General features: G+C 35.0%; 1 protein-coding gene across 1 annotated transcript in view; it reads right to left on the bottom strand.

Moving 5' to 3' along the window:
- CTNNA3 (catenin alpha 3) overlaps positions 1-19,025 on the bottom strand; it is a 1,528,699-nt gene that overhangs the window by 111,757 nt on the left and 1,397,917 nt on the right. Inside the window, 1 exon segment of the mRNA XM_024765510.1 lies at positions 14,868-15,049. Within this exon segment, the coding sequence (XP_024621278.1) occupies positions 14,868-15,049 (182 nt within the window).

Here is a 19,025-nt window from a genome sequence, read left to right as displayed (position 1 = left end):
TCATTTTTATTTCTACTCTCCCACATACTATCAATTTCATCAGATCAGAAATATGATGGAAACGCTTCCTGAAGTTTTAGTTTTTCCTTGTAGGACATAAAGAAATATTCTCTGCAAATAATGGTGGAATTTGGGGGGGGGGTTAAGGGTGTTTCCCTAAGGAAAACTCAAAATATAGTACCCCCTTCTAACACATTTAATTCCCAAGAATATCTAATTTAAAACTCTGGATGTTTTGGTCTCTACAATAATGGAATTATGATTTTTTTTGTCTTTTGTTGTTATTATTAACAGACAAAAATACTTTATTCCAATAAAAAATCCATTAATAAGCATTTGTAAAATAAATCCTATGTTTACAGTAAAAATGAATCTAAGAAAATAAACATAAAAATCTGAAAGCAAAGAGTAAGCTTCCATGGAGAAATCTCTAAATGGCCACTCTGATGGCCTTGACCTTTCCTATGAGCAAAGGAAGGCAGCCTCACATTTTAAGCGTCATGATAATTACAATGATAATATTTATATAGTTGCATGCAACTGACCAGTGCATTTGTTGCCAAGACAAAGCAGAAAGGACCTGACTAATGACTCTGTGAGCACCAAGGTGAGGGCACTGAGATCAATTCTTACCCACAATCAGGGAATATGGTCACAAAATGTAAATATCAAAGACTGCCTTCAATGTGGATATTTATTCCAAGCGAAGGATGGGACAAGAAGAGGAAATTACCTGTAATCAAGGTAGCGTGCTCAACAGAACCCAAAGACTTAAAGAAAGTAAGAGAGAAGTTCATCTAGAGGGAGGATCCTTCTGCCCCAAATTAAAAATGACAAGCAACTACATACCAGAGTAATAAGAATTTAGTATCTCTTTGAGGCTCCCTCTTTCTCTAACATCTCCTGGTACAAACACATCCCTGATCATAAGGAAAGAAGGGGTGAAATTCACAGTCTGAAGCCCAATCAAAAGACAGAAGGAGGCAGTGTTTGGACTGAAGCAGTGTCTAGATTTTGCATGTCATGTGGTCGCGAGAGACAAAGAGATCAAGAGAGTGGCTGTTACAGTGTAGGCCAAGTGGTCTAGGCTGTATAAGAAAGGCAAAATAAAATGACTAAAAGTAGAGGAAAAATGAAAGGATCTGAGGCAAGAGAACATGATAAGGTTGAGGATAAGGTGTTAAAACTTTTAGACGTGAGAGAGTTAGACATAAGAGTGGGAATTTAAGTTATCAAAGTGAAAAAATAGCCTATTTGTAGATAATACTCAACGAAGTACTACAGAAGGGAAAATTAACTCCAAACTTCACTAATTAATGGTTCTTGAACACAGCAAGAATAAGGCTGATAAAATTAGTTATATTGACAAAGATTCATCTATTGGAATATATCACTGTGTTTTTTCTTTTAACCAGTTACTTTTAAACTCACTGGACATTGATTTAGGATACAGAGTTTCACAGACTGCTCTTCTTTTTTAAATACAATATTTTGTTTTTAAATATAAAATTAATTTAATATTGTTTGCATGATTATCTATCCATCACCAACTCAAATGATTATCAGTTAAATTTCTGAGAGACTGAATAGACAAAGGGACAATGACCAGACTAAATATGACAAGAGAGCTTTGACCCACAACTTCTGCCGCAACTACGTCAAGAAATTAAACCACAGTCTCTGTAGCAATTGGCCCAGAATGGACTTGAACAACAGCCAGCCTAGCTCTATTTGCCCCTGCTTTAAATTCAGTAACAATCAGAGAAAGCAAAATGTGCTACCCAAACCAATGACATACATACGATGGCCTGCTTCTTCTCTGTGTCAGCCAATCAGAGATACCTGAAGTCTTCCCTTTTTTCCATTTTAAAGCTTTCCCTCTTCCCTGACGGCCTTTGTGTCACTGCCAAAAGCAAGTGATGATGGCTACAGTGAGCTCTGAATAGTCTCTGCATGTTTTCGTTTGGCTGTTCTTTGTTTATTCCCACATTTATAACAGTTGAGGCTCCAGTGTTCTAAGACAATTCATAATTTAATTCTACCTTCCTGTAATCTCTGCAGATTCACACAATACAGAACCGTTTTGCCTCTTGGAAACTGGCAGAGTCATTTCACCAAATTCTCTGATAAATTCCCCACAGCCAGACATTGAAATACCAGATTTCACATAAAAGCGTGCTCTCACTCTCAGTGAATATTTTTTTTTTTTTTTTTTTTGCGGTATGCGGGCCTCTCCCTGTTGTGGCCTCTCCCGTTGTGGAGCACAGGCTCCAGACGCGCAGGCTCAGCGGCCATGGTTCACGGGCCCAGCCGCTCCGCGGCATGTGGGATCCCTCCCGGTCCGGGGCACGAACCCGTGTCCCCTGCATCGGCAGGCGGACTCTCAACCACTGCGCCACCAGGGAAGCCCTCTCAGTGAATTTTAATAAACAATTACTAAGGTGTTATATAAACTGAATTTTTGCCCATTACTTATCATATCAGAATACATGTAAATTTTTATCATGTAAAAATAAATGTCAGACAGAATTATTCTCCTTTATGTTAAAGTATTTCTCATTGGCATTACTGTATAATGTTTCCAGTGATTCAAAGCTCTACAAAGTAAAACAAACCAATTCTTTACAGGAGAATATTCATGCAAAAGGCAGTAATAATAGCCTATAATTACTCTAACACAATGTCCAAGAGAAAGAAAAAGAGCCATCATTTAGAGCACAGAAAAATAATTCCTCCTCCCTGATACAATATTTATTTCAAATATAGAATGAATGCCTTCTTAAAGTTATAAATTGGAAGGCCTTTTCAAAATCTTAAGTGATCTACGTATCTCATATTTTGTATTTTCAATTATTTGCTATATATTTATGTATATTTTTAACACATAAGGGAAAGAGAATTAGGTAGTTTTATCAAGTAAAGCAAAAGTCACCTTTCTCTGCTCTTATAGTTTAAATCATAAGACATAAAACTGCTTTTAAAAGGAAGAAACATAAAACTCACCAATATTTCTTATTCCCTTTGCTGTGTGGGCTAAAACATTTAAATTGCTAATATCGTTAACACATTGTGTTAGAATATAAACGCTTCACCTCAGAAAGTAAAATAAACCATGTGCAAAGAGATTCTGTATTTAACAAACAAAAGGATGTAAGGCGTAGAACATATGAATTTCATATGTTTATGCTTCCAAAAAGGCTTTAATTCTGAAGTTCCAGCTGAATAGACGAAAGGTGAGCTTCTATCCTTCTCTCTGCTCATTTGCTATTTCATCTCTCAGGATTGCATCTTGGAAAAGGAAGGTGGGGCAAAAGGGTTTTTTAGATACAAGCTTGCGTCCAGTGGGAGGTACACAGATAGTGAGAATAAAAGCACCCCGACTTCCAAACAGTTCGTCATCTGCCATCACTCTACAGTTGCCTCATCCAAGGACTCTCTTTCTACAGATGAATGCAACATGATTTCTACATGAATATTCATGAGGGCTCTTTTCTTTTTCCTTCACTTGGACAGCCTTTATTGCCCAGTCATTACTTAGGATACCCTGGATATAAGGAAAGCTGAGAGCTCAGTGTTTTACCGGAAACCCCTTTACATCTACACACTCCTCCATATTTTAGGTTAACTTCTTTTTAAATGCAATTCTTGTGTTTTCTTTTCTTCTTTTTAATTTTATTGAAGTATAGCTAGGATAACTCTTGAGTGCAGCAGGCCACGCTTAAAATGGTCAGAGTGATAAAATGCCTGAGAAAACTGGCCCACTAGCAGACAAGTAGGCTTAGCTTGCTGGTTTGGCCAAGATTCTGAGAACATACAGATAGTGTAGAAAAATAAAACCAGAAGAACTGCTGGTTGTGGTATTAACTACATAGGATGAGCCAGCCCAGCCCTTTCCCTATTTATATCTCAACTCCTAGCAAGTTTCTTCAGTTTCTCTCAGAGCTGAATGTCTGCTGTCACCATGTCCACTCCTACTTTATTATCATTCCTTCAGATCTTTTTTCTTTCATCTTTCTGCCTTGCTGTCCATCTTCCTGTTCTCCTCACCTCTTCTATCTTAGGCTACCCTAGTCCAAAATTCTCCACTGTAGCTATTGCTATATCCTTCATACCAGGACAGTGCCTGATATTCTACAGATGTTCAGTAAATGAACCCAAAAAAAGTTATAGAAAAGCCTACAATCTAGTACATCATTTTTTCAAGTGAAAACTGACACTGCATTGCATCTTAAAATATAAAATTTGATGAGGATAGATAAACCACCCTGGTATATTTCTGAACAAGCAGTTTAAAGAATATTAGTGCTTAAAGCAGCATTACTTTCCTCTAGGTATTTTCAGTTTTTTAACTGTATTAATAGTAACATTACAGTTGGAACACACTTAGAAATCGCTATTTTTTGACAAAGATGAAGTTTTGTATTTCTTATTTGAGGAAGAGTTATCATTTTCATCTTTTTCCCATAAATTTTCAGCAACTTTTAAAAATGCATCTTAAGTGACCATAAAAGATACAATTATCTAGAAAGTTTTACCTAGAACTTGTCTCCTGTTCAAATGAGGGAAAAGAATTAGATGTTCTCAAGTGTTATGTAAACCATGAAATGTAGAAACTAAGTTTAGCCAAGATACTGCTTGGACAGAATTTACCTGAGGTGAGAAAAGGAAAGGAGGGAGCATTATTCATGAAGAAAACATTAAATATTCCAACTTCCAAATATCATGAAGGGAAAACTTTCACAACCCTAGTAAATCCTAGTGGGTTTGCAGGTTAAGATGGCAAATTGTCACCTATATATAACTTTTCTTCTTCTCCAAGCATCACTGAAAATACAGATGAGTTGTCTTTTCTTTTTTTTTCTTCTTCTTCTAAAAACCTAAACCTATTAGGATGCAGAGGACAAAATGTGAGAAGAGGCAACAGCAAGAAATATTAGGAAACTAGGAAGCAGATAGCAAGTGGGAAATACTACAGTCAATCCAAGGAAGTCAGAGTCTAAATCAGTAGTGGGAAAACTAAGCATCAAACTGATTTAAACAGAACGATACGTATGACTGAAATTTGGGGTGAAAGGAGAGACCGAAAGTAGCAGTTTGATTCCATCCCCTGTTCTACACCATTGAATATCTGCCTCTCTCTCATCCCAGGAAAAGTATGGAGATTACTCCCTGAAGAGAACAAAATAGAGTCTTTGCGTTAGAGGTTTTTAGACTTATTTAAAGGGTATAGTACCTTTTACTGACAACAGGGGTATTAAGTGAACATCCGAATTCTTAATACTAAATGTAGAGACTACCAGGGACTCCACGCTCCACATCTCTGCTCCCAGAACCCTTACACTTCAGGCAGGAATTTGGAAGATGCTCCCCTGGGAAACTAATCAGTGCAAGGGAGAAAGGCTTGCTTTCCTCTAGCAAGCCTTAAGTCCTTCAGTCTGATTCTGGGAAGTCCCAGAGGCTGAAGAAAAGGAATGCTGAATTATTAGAAGATGTCACAGGTTCAGTTTAATAATGTAACATAGCTTATGTGACTGTGTGGATGGTCCTTCACCAAGGAGGAATCATGTTTCAAACACTAAAGCCTTACTTTTCTGCCCTGGAATGAGTGTATCACGATGGCAGTGACAGAAATACACAAAGAACCAGAGTGAAACCTGCTCCACCTCTCCCCGTTAGGCTGGAAGAAGCACTAAATGGTTGGTGAGCCAAGGGTCTTTGTGTCAAGGCTCAGAAATGGTTACATCAAGTTTTACAGAAGTAATTTTTCCAGCACCTGGTACAATACTTTCTAGGAATTTATCAAGATTCTATTAGCCACATATACACACTACCAAATGTAAAACAGATAGCTAGTGGGAAGCAGCCACGTACCACAAGGAGATCAGCTCGGTGCTTTGTGACCACCTAGAGAGGCGGGATAGGGAGGGTGGGAGGGAGACACAAGAGGGAGGGGATATGGGGATATATGTATATGTATAGCTGATTCACTTTGTTGTACAGCAGAAACTAACACAACACTGTAAAACAATTATACTCCAATAAAGATGTTAAAAAAAAAAAAAGATCCTACTAGCCTCTATCAGAATTGTCAGAGCCTGTCTAATTATTTGGGTCTCTCAGTTGCGGCTAGACCCCCATGGGTTGAGTCTCTGCTGGCATTGCCATCCAAAAGTGCCTGTCCTTCCTACCACATGTCATGCTTAGATTTATTGTTTTCTATCATGCCACCATCCTGATTACAATTCTTGAATAGTTCCCTATTTTCTACTTCATTTAAAAAAATAAACAAAAACCCTGTCCATTTTCTAATGACTTACATAAGCTATCACTTTCTTCATGCCCATCTTAACTTCTTCCTGTATTTATATAGTTTTCTGAGAGCCCCCAAATGGATCTAACACGTTCCTACTTCCCGGCCTCCATCCTGGGGGTTTTATCACTTATATCATCTCACTCCGCAATTCAATCCCCATATCTCACTCAAAGTCTCACTCAAAGTCAAATACAAACTTCACTTGTTCAGGTTTCATTCTCTGCTTATTCTGGTCTCCATTGCTAATCCCTCTCTTCCGAAATCCCAATGTATTTACAGCTAGAAGCATACAATTATTCTTATTTTTAATGTGTCATTTTTGTTTCTTCTTGAAGAAAGGACTGGTTCTTGTTCTGTGTTTAGCACGAGGGTGAAGATTTGTAATACAATGAGTAGGTACCCAGATTCTGAAATTGAACCAGCTCCAATTCAGAGTCATTTGTGTGTCCTGGAGCAATTTACCTGACATCTATGAATCTCAGTTTAACAATAAATTAGAGAATATAACAATCAAACTGTCCTGAAAATAAAAACGAGAAAACATGTATATTCATCATAGTGTAGTACAGAGTAAGCATTCAAAGTTTACTATTATGCCTCTTATTAATAATAAAATAGTAAAGAAAATGAGAAAACAGAGCATTCAGTAGCACTTTAGAGAATATAATTTATTATTTTTTCTTATTTAAAAAATATACAGTTATTTAAAAATGTGTATGTGGGACAGAGACTGTATGCCTACCAACTGATCGACTACTTGTTGATAAATATTATACTGGCAGATCCCACTGCAAACAAACTAAAACACCTCCAATGAGATAAATGTGATGTGGGCAGAATTAAGGAATAATCTATAAATAAAACTGCTAAACTTAAACCTCAGTAAAACATTGCAGTGTCTGAGAAAAACTCTTAAAACAATTGGAAGTGAAAATAAGAACAAGGTTTCCTCCATTTTAAAACAATTGGAGATTTATCAGTTTATATGAACTGAAATTAAACTGAATGTGGGTGCAGTTCGAGTGTAAAAGATTGTCAGAAACTGAAATTCAATTTTGCTCCCCTACCTTTACTACAATTTGAACACACAGTATTCCTGTTCTGCGGCTGCCTTTGGCAGCAACACGTATAGGTTGTGAGAATGTTGGACTGATTAGCTTTTGCAAAACATGACACGTCTTATTTTCCAATGAGTTATCACTCTGTGGAGTTGTGAATCTTCTTCTAACACACTAGTTACAGATTACAACACTCTCAAAGTCACTGAGCATCCTTTCCAAAGTCATATTTCAGCATCCCTTCCAACTTGATTCAAAGTATGTCAACAGCAAAACATTAATTCCTTTGGGAGGGAAACAGATATAGAGTAGGGAAAACTAAAGTATATATCTTTATCACCTGTTGGTGACATATCCTTACCTTTCCACCTTTTGTTCTACTCTCCAACCTTATTTCCCTTCTGTCCCAGTCTGGGTCCAGTCAGTTATTTCAGTATATTCTTTCTAGTAGTTTCAATTCTCTCATCCCCCTGAATTCTACTGAAAATTCCTTAACATCCTAGGACTTCAGGTAAGTCTAATTCACTAGTTCTCTCAAAACAGGCGAAGAGAATCTATTCACTCTGCTAATAAATGTATTAGGTTTTGAACTGGTGACTAACTCTAAGTAAATGACTGAGTGAATAATCTTTTAGGTTAACTACTTTTTTTTTTTTTTTTGCAGTACGCGGGGCCTCTCACTGTTGTGCCCTCTCCCGTTGCGGAGCACAGGCTCCAGACGCACAGGCTCAGCGTCCATGGTTCACGGTCCCAGCTGCTCCACGGCATGTGGGATCTTCCCAGACCGGGGCACGAACCTGCGTCCCCTGCATTGGCAGGCGGACTCTCAACCACTGCGCCACCAGGGAAGCCCAGGTTAACTACCATTTATATCCCCGTATCTGTTTCTGTTTTGCTACCCAAGCTCTCACTCCACTTTTGCCTTTTCAAGGCTTCACATATTCCACAGTTGACATCACTTAGCAAGTAAAATCTATTAGGCATATACTTCCTTAAATTCCCTCCGTTTATTCATACATTTCCTTCCTCCTTTAGAAACAGATGTTTCCTCCGCTTTCCCATGATTCCTAGAAAAAGTATTCCTATATGTCTCTGTTAAACGATAGATACTTTTGTTGTTGCTGTTTGTACTTATGGTAGTATTATACTTACACTTTTTAAAACTACTAAGCTTGCTACATTTACACATTAGAAATACTGATATACCTAGCATGTTTCATAAAATGATTGAATTTTTATATTCATGCCACATTTTCTTCTCTATATTTTTCTCATTTTCTAACTTCTAGCCCTCCACATTAATTTAATCTATTAATATGAAAATTTTATTTTAGAGATCCCTTGTAAATATTAAAAGGCACTATATGCATTCTTTATGTAGCAAAGTATAGTATTAATACTTCTAAATTTTCCCTGAATATAAAAATAGACCATTTAACTCTGATCTCACTTATATGTTCCCTGGGTAATGTTGCTACTTCACACAGTCCTTCTGTGTTGTCGTCATTGTTCCGCCAAAGCTTATTTGAAAAGACCAGCATGGTTTCTGATTTATTTGCTCACCATTGCTTCTTGCATCTTAATTCTTCTCTAAAGGTAGCCTTTTCTGGCTATGTAATTTGAAATTCATCACTTTAATAGGTCATAGACTTGAAGTCACTATTTCTTAAAGACCTTTATTTGACCTAGACTCCAAGGAAAATAATTTTGATGTTCCCTCAGGCTGTTGCATAGAAATATTTCTAGTTTCCTTTTTAGAGGCACAGCTCTAGGCTTTTCCAAGGACCTCATCTCTAGCTCCCCTGACTATGTGTCTCTTATTAATGCCATGTGGGCATTAAAATTAAAATCTTTGTATTCAACATTTAGGATCTATATATGGGTTAAAGAATAAACACAACGAGTTGGTGTCAAGAGCTTAAATTTATGTTACTCCACTGTTTTTTGTTTGTTTGGGTATTTGCTTATTCCTGGCTCCTTCTGAGTTCAAGTTGTTCTTTCTTTTTAGTTAATTAATTGAAATTGTTAAATGTCTTAATTCATTCAACACATTATTGTATACTATACATATATATGCATATGAATATGCTATAGTATGTGCAACTACATATATGTATATATATATGCATTCTATTTAGGCTGTTATAAGTTCTGGGTATAAAAAAAAAATAAGTCAAATTTCATATTTTCACACCACTTATGCTCCATTAGGGATATGGAGGAAGAGCGTGTGTAAACAAATGAACTAGGTAATCCAAGAAGTGCTAACTGTAAAGTAGAAAGTAACAGGATGTTGTAACATAGAGAGACAGGCTGGGGGGAGTCTTTATGCCATCTGGCCAGGAAAGGCTTCTATGACGGACATTCTAGCTAAGATTAGAAGATACACCATGTAAACTCATGCAGGTTAATCCTTATATCTGTTTTTGTTTATTTCTTTCTTTCCCTATTTCTCAGTGTTTATGCTCTACCCTTTTGTCTCATTTTTGGCTACAGCTATTGAATAAAAGTTGAATAACTTTTACAGTTTCATTCTATCCCTCCCCATTTCCCCTGTCCCTTCAACCTAGCATATATTCAAGTTATTCAGAAATCTCTAAATCTTGTCTTGATGATTTGCCTCCTTTAAGTTACTACTTTGAGTATCTTTGTTTTATCACCTGCTCTTTTCTCATCTACTTTGTAAAGAATTAATAAGGCTTTTTAATCTCTCACCTAAAATTTAGTGAAGCTACTCAAACAAAAGTAACCATAAATTGAGAATTGCCAAAACTATACTATCTTTTCAATCTTTACACTAATTAGGATCTCTTCAAGTAAAACACTTAATTGATAACTCACTGAAACTTCCTTAACTCTGGTCCAAGAATCGTTCTTTGCATATTACACAATTTCTTATTGAGTGCTCTGTCTTTATGGGATCCTATCTCCTCTGACCACTTCTTAAAAGCTTTTTTTTCTCATGGCTTTGTCCTTGATTGTTTTTCCTTCTAACTTTAGATTCTGCCTATATATATATACTCTTTATACAATATGGTAAGAAAGATTAAGAGAACTCTCATTGACACATTTATCAAACTGAGGTTAAAACATAGTTCTTAGTTCAGGTTTCTTTCCATGATGTGTTGTTTCCCATATAAATGTATGGGTACTTCATGTATGTCTAAACTCTAATTCAACTTTCTACTGGAAATATGTTTCCTTCATGTGTGTTTCCTATCTAGGTTAATTATATCAGTGTCATAAACATTTTATTAATCTTCACTTTCAGAATAAACCAACAGAATAAGCATGGGTGATTTAGTTATTTAGAAGAATGTAAATGTTACATTAACTATGAATATAAAAGAGGTATACTAGAAAGAAGTTGTGTTACAAATGAGATGTAGCAGAGGAAGCAGTAACAGGCAAAAGAAAGAGTAAGAGTGGGTATTTCTTCAACATACAGAGTGAGAAGTTGAGATATAACTAATATACATATAGCGAGAAACACTTTATGGATAACATATCAAGGTCTATAAATATAAGTAATAAAATATATAAATTCATGAAACTAAGGAAAAGATAGAAGAAGAGATGAACAGTCATATAAATGACCTACATTCTCATTTGCAGGAAAAGTCAATAAACCATATCTCAGAAAGTGTATTGTTTAGAGATATAGAGATAATCACATGGAATGAAATCATAAGGTTAAAAGTACATGCCTCCCCTTTGTGGAGGTAAGGATGTTTCTCATAAATTTTTATTATTCAATTGGTTTCACTTTGCTATTTCTCTCTCCATATACATATAATATGTAGAATATAGTATTGCTATATATAATATATTGGTATTTTTTACATATGAGGAAAACGTACGTGCATGTGTGTGTGTGTGTTTAGTGTTGTCTGGGTCAAATTTCCTAGGAATATGGTAACGCCTTTCTACATGTAAATTTAAGTTTAGTATTATGTATGGAAAACTTTCTTGGTTTATACTTTTAAATATTAGCTGTTTTATTATTTCTTTTTTTTCTAAGTATCTAACATATGTCTATCAGATCTCCTTTGCCTCTTCTCCATTTCAAGCTATTTTTCTCTGAGCCTTTTCTTATTTTTTTTTTAAATCTTTATCTCACAGTCATTCTCTTGGTTAATCCCCTGCTTGTCCTCCCCTTATGGAATTTTTATCTGAATCTATTTTCCTTTGGACACTTTATAATTTTTTTTTAGATATTTTTGTCCTTTAATTTTTTTCCCTAAGTTTTATTAACTCATTGCATTCCTCATTTCATTTTTTCATTTTTTTAAAAATTTATCTTCTTAGTTTTTGATCTTCTGAGTCCAGGTTTTAAAAACATGTATCTTCAACTCTTATTTTTTGAAATTCACTGTAGTTTGGAGTGTTGTGTTATAGTTTTATTGTTGTTTTGTATTTGTTTTCTAGATGGAAGGTTTTCATCAGCTGAATTGTTTTGATTCTCACTTTTTTCAGCTTTATTGAGGCATAACTGACAAAATTGTAATATATTTTTAGTGTACAATGTGATGATTTGATATATATATATATATATATATATACAATGTGAAATGATTACCACAATCAAGTTAATTAACACATCCGTTACCTTACATAATTACCTTTTTTGTATGAGAACTCTTAAGATCTACTCTCAGCAAATTTCAAGTATTAATAGCTGTGGTCAATATGCTATATATTAGATCCTCAGAACTTACTCATCTTATAACTGAAAGTTTCTAATCTTTGATCAGCATTTCTCTACTTCTCCCACCCTCCAGTCCCCACCATTCTATTCTCTGTTTGACTTTTTTTTTTTTTTAAAAGATTCCACATATAAGTGATACCATCCAGTATTGGTCTTTCTCTGTCTAGCTTATTTCACTTAGCCTAAGGCTCTCCAGGGTCATCCATGTGTCACAAATGAGTAGGGTTTCCTTTATTATTTAAATTTATCATATACACAAATTTACTTTTTATATATGACATTTTCTCTATCTACTCATTCATTGATGGACACTAAGACTGTTTCCATATCTTGACTATTGTGAGTAATGCTGCAGTGAACCTGGAAATACCAATAACTCCTAAAGATAATTATTTCATTTCCTTTGCATATGTACCCAGAAACACGTTCATTTTCTATATCTCATTACATAGCTTTGCATGTCATCGGTCTGAATCTCTTTGATTTTAGACAGGGCTCCTGGACCAAGAATACTCTCTTTAATCATTACTGTGAAGTATACTTTCTTTAATGGATAACATTTTTGGTGGTGGTGGGGAAGGGGAGGGGTTGACATATATTGTGATTCTCTTTCATTTCTCTAGGTTCCTTCTTACTTCCTATCTATGTCCTTTTCGATCACTGACATACCTTCAGTGTCACTTGTCCTATTTTCCTTTTTTTTCTCAAAAGTGACATTTCCCAAATCCAGACCCATTCAATTTTAAGCTCAATCTCTATAGTTAATGTTGTAAAATGACAAGTCACAGACCTGTGGTTCAGTATTTTAGCACTTAGCATCAGGTGTTCTCATTTTGGTCCAATTTTCTTTCGTGCTTTATCTATTGCTTTATCTATCACATTCCTCCCATTTCTACTAGGTGTTTTAATTTTCTCAATGCCTGCTTTCCAGATCCATAGGTTTATGTCGATGACAGAGTACCAGCAGTAGCTCTGTTGGAATTTGGTGTTTATTTCTCTACTTAAAGGTAGTACTTTGAAACTCACACTATTTTCTGTATCTTAATAATGTTGAAAGCTGACATCACTTTTTATTTGTGCTTCTTTTTAGTCTTAACTTTTGGGGAAGTTTGCACGAAACGACTGAAGTTTAGTCAACCTCCACTCTCCTAGGACTAACTTGAAGCAAAATTATAAATTATTTAAAATACCTATATACTTATCATAGAAAATTAACAAATTATAGAAAAGTAAAAGTAATTAACTTACCCACCACTAAACTACCAAAACATAGTCAGTATTTAATACCACTGTAGTATAGTTTCTAATACACAGGCACATTCACGTCTATGTTTTATATATATATAAAATATACGTATGGAGTAGAGGGGGAGAAGTTTCTCAGAATCTTTGTAGAGACTGAGCAATAGGTTAAAACTGAATTCTGTGTATGAAAGGAAATGGTAAGACATTTAGAAGTCATGGTAGGGGGTTAGAAAAAAATGGCAAGAACCAAGAGGGGCAAACATAAACTGGTATCTAACAGGCATTCTTTATGAAATTGTATATATAATATACAGATATAGATAGATATAGATATTAAAAGTCTGTGAAAGTTTTTAGTTTATATATAGCGCCAAATTACCACAAGGCTTATATCAATATATGTTTTCATTACCATACCTTCTCTGTAAAGGGCTATTTTAAAAGTTTTGGCCAGTTTTACAGAATTAAACGGTACGTTATTTAAAATATTTTAGGTTAAAATATTTTCACATACTTAAAGCTCATACCTTTTATGGGGAGAAATTGGTGAGCTATCTGCTCATATTTTTTGCCCATTCTTCTAGTAGGACAGTTAAAAAATTTTTAATGTCTGTAAGTATTCTTTATATACAAATGACATCCAATTTTTGTTATTTTTTGTTATAGATGTTTACCCAATTATCCATTTATATTTAAGTGTGGTTTAGGACATTCTATTGACATTTTGAAATTTTAATGCCACTCAATTTAATGATCCTTTTTTATGAGTTCTTTGTCTATAATGCTTAGAAAGCTTTCCTCAATCTTAATTTTAATGAAATATTCATGTATATTTTTTCCATTTATTATTATTTTAAAATTACATTTATTTCATTACTCCATCTAAAAGTTATTTTTGTGCTTAATGTACAGGGATATAAATAAATAGTTTTGTAATTATACTAGGTCTGCTTCAGAGTATTCTTCTGTTCTGTGGCTTTTATAATTACATCAAGACTAAATTATTTTAATTGTTGTAGTTTTGTACATTTTAGTAACTGGTATTGCTCTTTGGCTAGCTCTGTAAAATAATATTTTGAAGCTATAAGAAACATGTTTATTACTTCTAGAATATACAATGTATGATTCCTTTGTGTATATCATTAAGTCACTGTAATTTCAAATACATCTAGTTGATATCTCAGTATGTAGCTATGAAAATCAATCATTCAGATAGCTCCAATAGAGATCATAACTTGATTTACCACTTTCTTTGTAATAAAAAAAAGAAAAAAAAGCTAATACGATACACAGAGAAGGTTCCTGATAGTGAGGACATAAATTGGTTTCTAAAATTATTCCTCAGCAGTTTATGAGAAACTCTGCCACATTTATTTACCAAAACCTCTAGAAGAACCTACGTACAACTTTCTAATTCTTTATTATTTGCTTTTCCCATACCACTTAATTTTTAGCACCTGACACTCAGAGAAACTTAAGGTTTCACTAATGTGACAAATGTTTCTAACATTATAAATTTACACATCATTTCCCACATAATTACCTTGTGAAGTCTGTCATCTCCATCATGATCATACACATCTTCTTGGCAAGAACAATGATATCGTTGCTCGTATCGTCCCATATCTCAATCTCAGCATCCAGCTTACTCTTTACTTTCTTGAAATCAGCAACTTGCTCAGCTATCTTTTCCTTTTCTGCCTCAGGCAATTGAGTCATCTTAGCCTAAAACAGGGGATAATTAGATTTATAATCATTCCACTAGGTCAAAATACATTTTAGGAAAAAAGTGATCATTATAGGATGTTCATAAAACTTGTTCATTTAAGAATAGAGACATATCATTGTTTTTTTAAAGTCATATAATAAAACTTTCCAGGTTTAATTTTTCATATAAATATCTATTGAATATAACTGTTTGCTCTAGAAGTACAATGTTAAATTTAATACAAAAGTATGATTTAATATCTGACATATTTAAATCTACTCCTTAATATAAGCGTATGACTTCTCACATTTCTAACGTATTAAAATTTTAACTTAATTCAAACTTAATGTAACTCCTCACATGTTAGAAAAGCATATACCTTATTTAATTTTATTAATAGTATGCTTCAAAAGGTAGAAGTATAACAAACTATAGCTTGAAATGAGACTGTTTATCGATGTATGTATATACATTGATAGATCCTTATGTAAACGATGAATACACATTGGTAAACAGTACAGTATACATTTATAAATTGTATGTATACAGACAAGCACATATATAAAATCCTAAGGATTAATGTGTATATGGTGCATATAAACATATTCAAGTGTGTATGTGTGTTACAAACTATCTGGGGAAGAATAAAAATGTTATGGGCAGGGTTTATTAAGTCAGCCCTCCCTAATTAGCATCCTGAGTTTTGAGGTGCTATTTTCCTATACACAGTAAACTTAATGCACTGGCATAGTACTATTCTTTGTATATGTCATATTTTGAACAGTATGCAAACTTGCTTCTTGCACTTGCAATTTAAAATGTGGGATGGTAGAAAACTATCTATACCCCTAAACTACCATATTCACAACCACAGCACCTGGGACCTATGACTTTTTGTCAGATAAAAAAGAACTTTGGGGCTTCCCTGGTGGCGCAGTGGTTGCGTCCAAAAAAAAAAAAAAAAAAAAAAAAGAACTTTGAAATAAAACTGATTCGATAATAATAATCAAGGCCATAAAATTTCATGAGATTGTCTGTTCAATCATCTTGTCAAAAAAGAAGTCCGGGGTTTCCCTGATGGTGCAGTGGTTGGGAGTCCGCCTGCCAATGCAGGGGATGCGGGTTCGTGCCCCGGTCCGGGAGGATCCCACATGCCGCGGGGCGGCTGGGCCCGTGAGCCATGGCCGCTGGGCCTGCGCGTCCGGAGCCTGTGCTCCTCAACGGGAGAGGCCACAACAGTGAGAGGCCCGCGTACCGCAAAAAACAAACAAACAACAAGAAAGTCCGTACATAATCCAATAGTAGAAGAAGTAAATAGGTTTGAGAAGGAACATTTAAAAAGGATAAATCATATAAGTGGAATTTACTTATTTGATTATTCACAGGGAACATGTGATACCTACAATGCCTATATATTAATATTTCCAGATGCTGATTTCTAGTTCACCTATAAATGGGGAAATTGGAAGAAATCACCTCACAAAGCTTTACAAAAACGTGGTTACTAGGTTCAGAATACTAAAAACACACTTTATTGAGGCAATAGTGTACAATAGCAATAAAATTAACTATATGAAATGAAGGAATTATAAGAATGGTCAATGGAAAATCCGACCAAAATATAAAAATCAAAGAAGCAATATAAAATATGTGTCATTTATTATCTACCATAAGCCTAATTCGGGGTCTAAAATAACTTGACATTTGTAAAATCTCAGGATTAGTTATCCATGCTTCAGTTCTAACCTATTAAAGAAACTAAACGATGAAGCTTTCTGAAGTCTTCTTTAAGCTCCTTAGCATAAGGCTTGATACATATTGAGTTCACAATAAATGACAGTTATTCCATACTGAATAAAAAATAAAAATATATTCACATATCTTGCACTTAAAATTTGCTTTCTTTTCATGATATATTTTATTTTATTTTAAGAACTAAACTAAGCTATGAGACTAAGTTTTTTTGTTTTTTGGGGTTTTTTTTGCGGTATGCGGGCCTCTCACTGTTGTGGCCTCTCCCGCTGCGGAGCACAGGCTCCGGACGCGCAGGCTCAGCGGCCATGGCTCACTGGCCTAGCCGCTCCGCGGCATGTTGGATCCTCCCGGACCGGGGCACGAACCCGTGTCCCCTGCATCGGCAGGCGGACTCTCAACCACTGCGCCACCAGGGAAGCCCTAAGTTTTTAATTGATGAGTGTACAGATGACTCTTCCTTAGGAGCTGAAAATAGTTTGTAGTTCCTTTTCTCAGGAAACGTGGCCTATGTGACACATTAAAGGAAGAGCAGCTTTTACTGCTGCTGGTATGTGGCAAAGCATGTAAATAAAGACACAACTCTCTTATGTCTGAAATCAATAGTATACAAGCCATTAAGAAAGCTGTAAGCTACTAATGCACTAAACTAGCTCAAAAATAGAAATGAATTTTCTCCTTCTTAACTACTGGTCATTATCATTCTCTCCATTTTCACAAAAATGTATTTAAACTTCCAAATGATAACAGCTATAGACCAATTTACTTGGGGTCTCTTTTTACAGCCTTTATCTCAGAGATAATAAATGCATGACTCTGGATCTAAGAAATAATTTTGATGTGTATACTGGCATACAGTGGAAAATTTTTCACTATCCTCATGCTAAAATTCAAACCATTTAAGAGGTGATCTGGTTAAGTGTATTCCAAGTTCTGTTCCTTGGAAGGCCATTGATTCACAATATGACCTTGAGGAAGTCACTTAACTCTCCTGTCTACATTTCCCCAGACACAAAATGACAATAACTGCAACTGCTATCCACCTACCATGCAGGAAACAGAGTCGATTATTGGACAGTATTGACTGACCCTGTCCTGGACAAGAATCTCATGGGTTGCACTCAGTTTCCTTAATAACATCTCAACTCACATGGTGAATTACAATTGGCAGATATTTACTTTTGACAAGATAAGGGCCAAAAGTTGGGCAATAGTTTACAAAACTAAAAGTTCTGGAGAATTCTGACTCTTTTTTTTACAAGAGGAACAACAGGGACAAAAAAGCATTAAATTACTGACTGACACCTTTACTGAAGATTTTTAGTGCTTCTGTGAATGATTTATCATATGCCATCAATCAATTGCAATCACTATGAAAATGTCAAAACAGAACTTCAGAGAATACTTGATATTTAGGAATTCTGGGTGAATGTTCCTTGTTGGATTATTTCTTGCTGGATAAGCAAAGAAACTGAGGTACAAAGCTCAAGACAAATCACGTAAGTGGAATCTCTGATATTTATTGCCAGCTGGCTAAGTGGCTCTGCTGCTGCTCACATATGTAGAACACAACTCTGATATAAACAGCTAATAAAGGCTTTTGGAATCCCTGCCATCCAAATGAAATTACATTGTATGTTAACTGATTCGAAAATCTGTTCCGAAAGACAATGAAAGTAACATTTATATATGTCAAACACTCTTCTAGGTGCCTTAACATATATTTAAAATTTAATCTTCATAAGAGCCCTCTGAGGTAAGAACATTATTATGCTAAGATTACGAAGCTGAGTCTCTAAAAGGTAAGTGATTTACTCAAGATTGTAGTGTTAGTAAATGGTAGAACCAGGATGAAAACCCAGAAACTCTGACTCAAATTTTTGTTCTATCACCATGCCTGCAAACAAGAGGAATACTGCCCACCGTAGGCCAAAATATCTACATTCTCCTAGCTGATATTTCTCTATCACCTTCTACTTTTGAATGTAATTGTTCTCCAAAATATAGCCACATATCTTTTACAATATGTTTTCTTACTTGCAAACTAGAAAAAAATGATATTCACATCATGGGTTATTTTAGATATCAAAAGAATGAATGTATATGAATATACTTTTTAAAATTTGTTAAGTGCTATAAAATGCTGTTACTCATACTAAGAGATTCAGTTCTTCACTCTATACAGTTAGTGATCCTCAGAATTCTACTTCTCAGGTTATTCTCCTCTCTTCAACAAAAGTT

Source organism: Neophocaena asiaeorientalis, unplaced genomic scaffold, assembly GCF_003031525.2.
Source record: "Neophocaena asiaeorientalis asiaeorientalis breed wild unplaced genomic scaffold, Neophocaena_asiaeorientalis_V1.1 scaffold31, whole genome shotgun sequence".
Lineage (NCBI taxonomy): Eukaryota > Metazoa > Chordata > Mammalia > Artiodactyla > Phocoenidae > Neophocaena > Neophocaena asiaeorientalis.
Note: the sequence above shows the minus strand (reverse complement) of the source record. Positions and strands in the feature narration are given on the sequence as shown.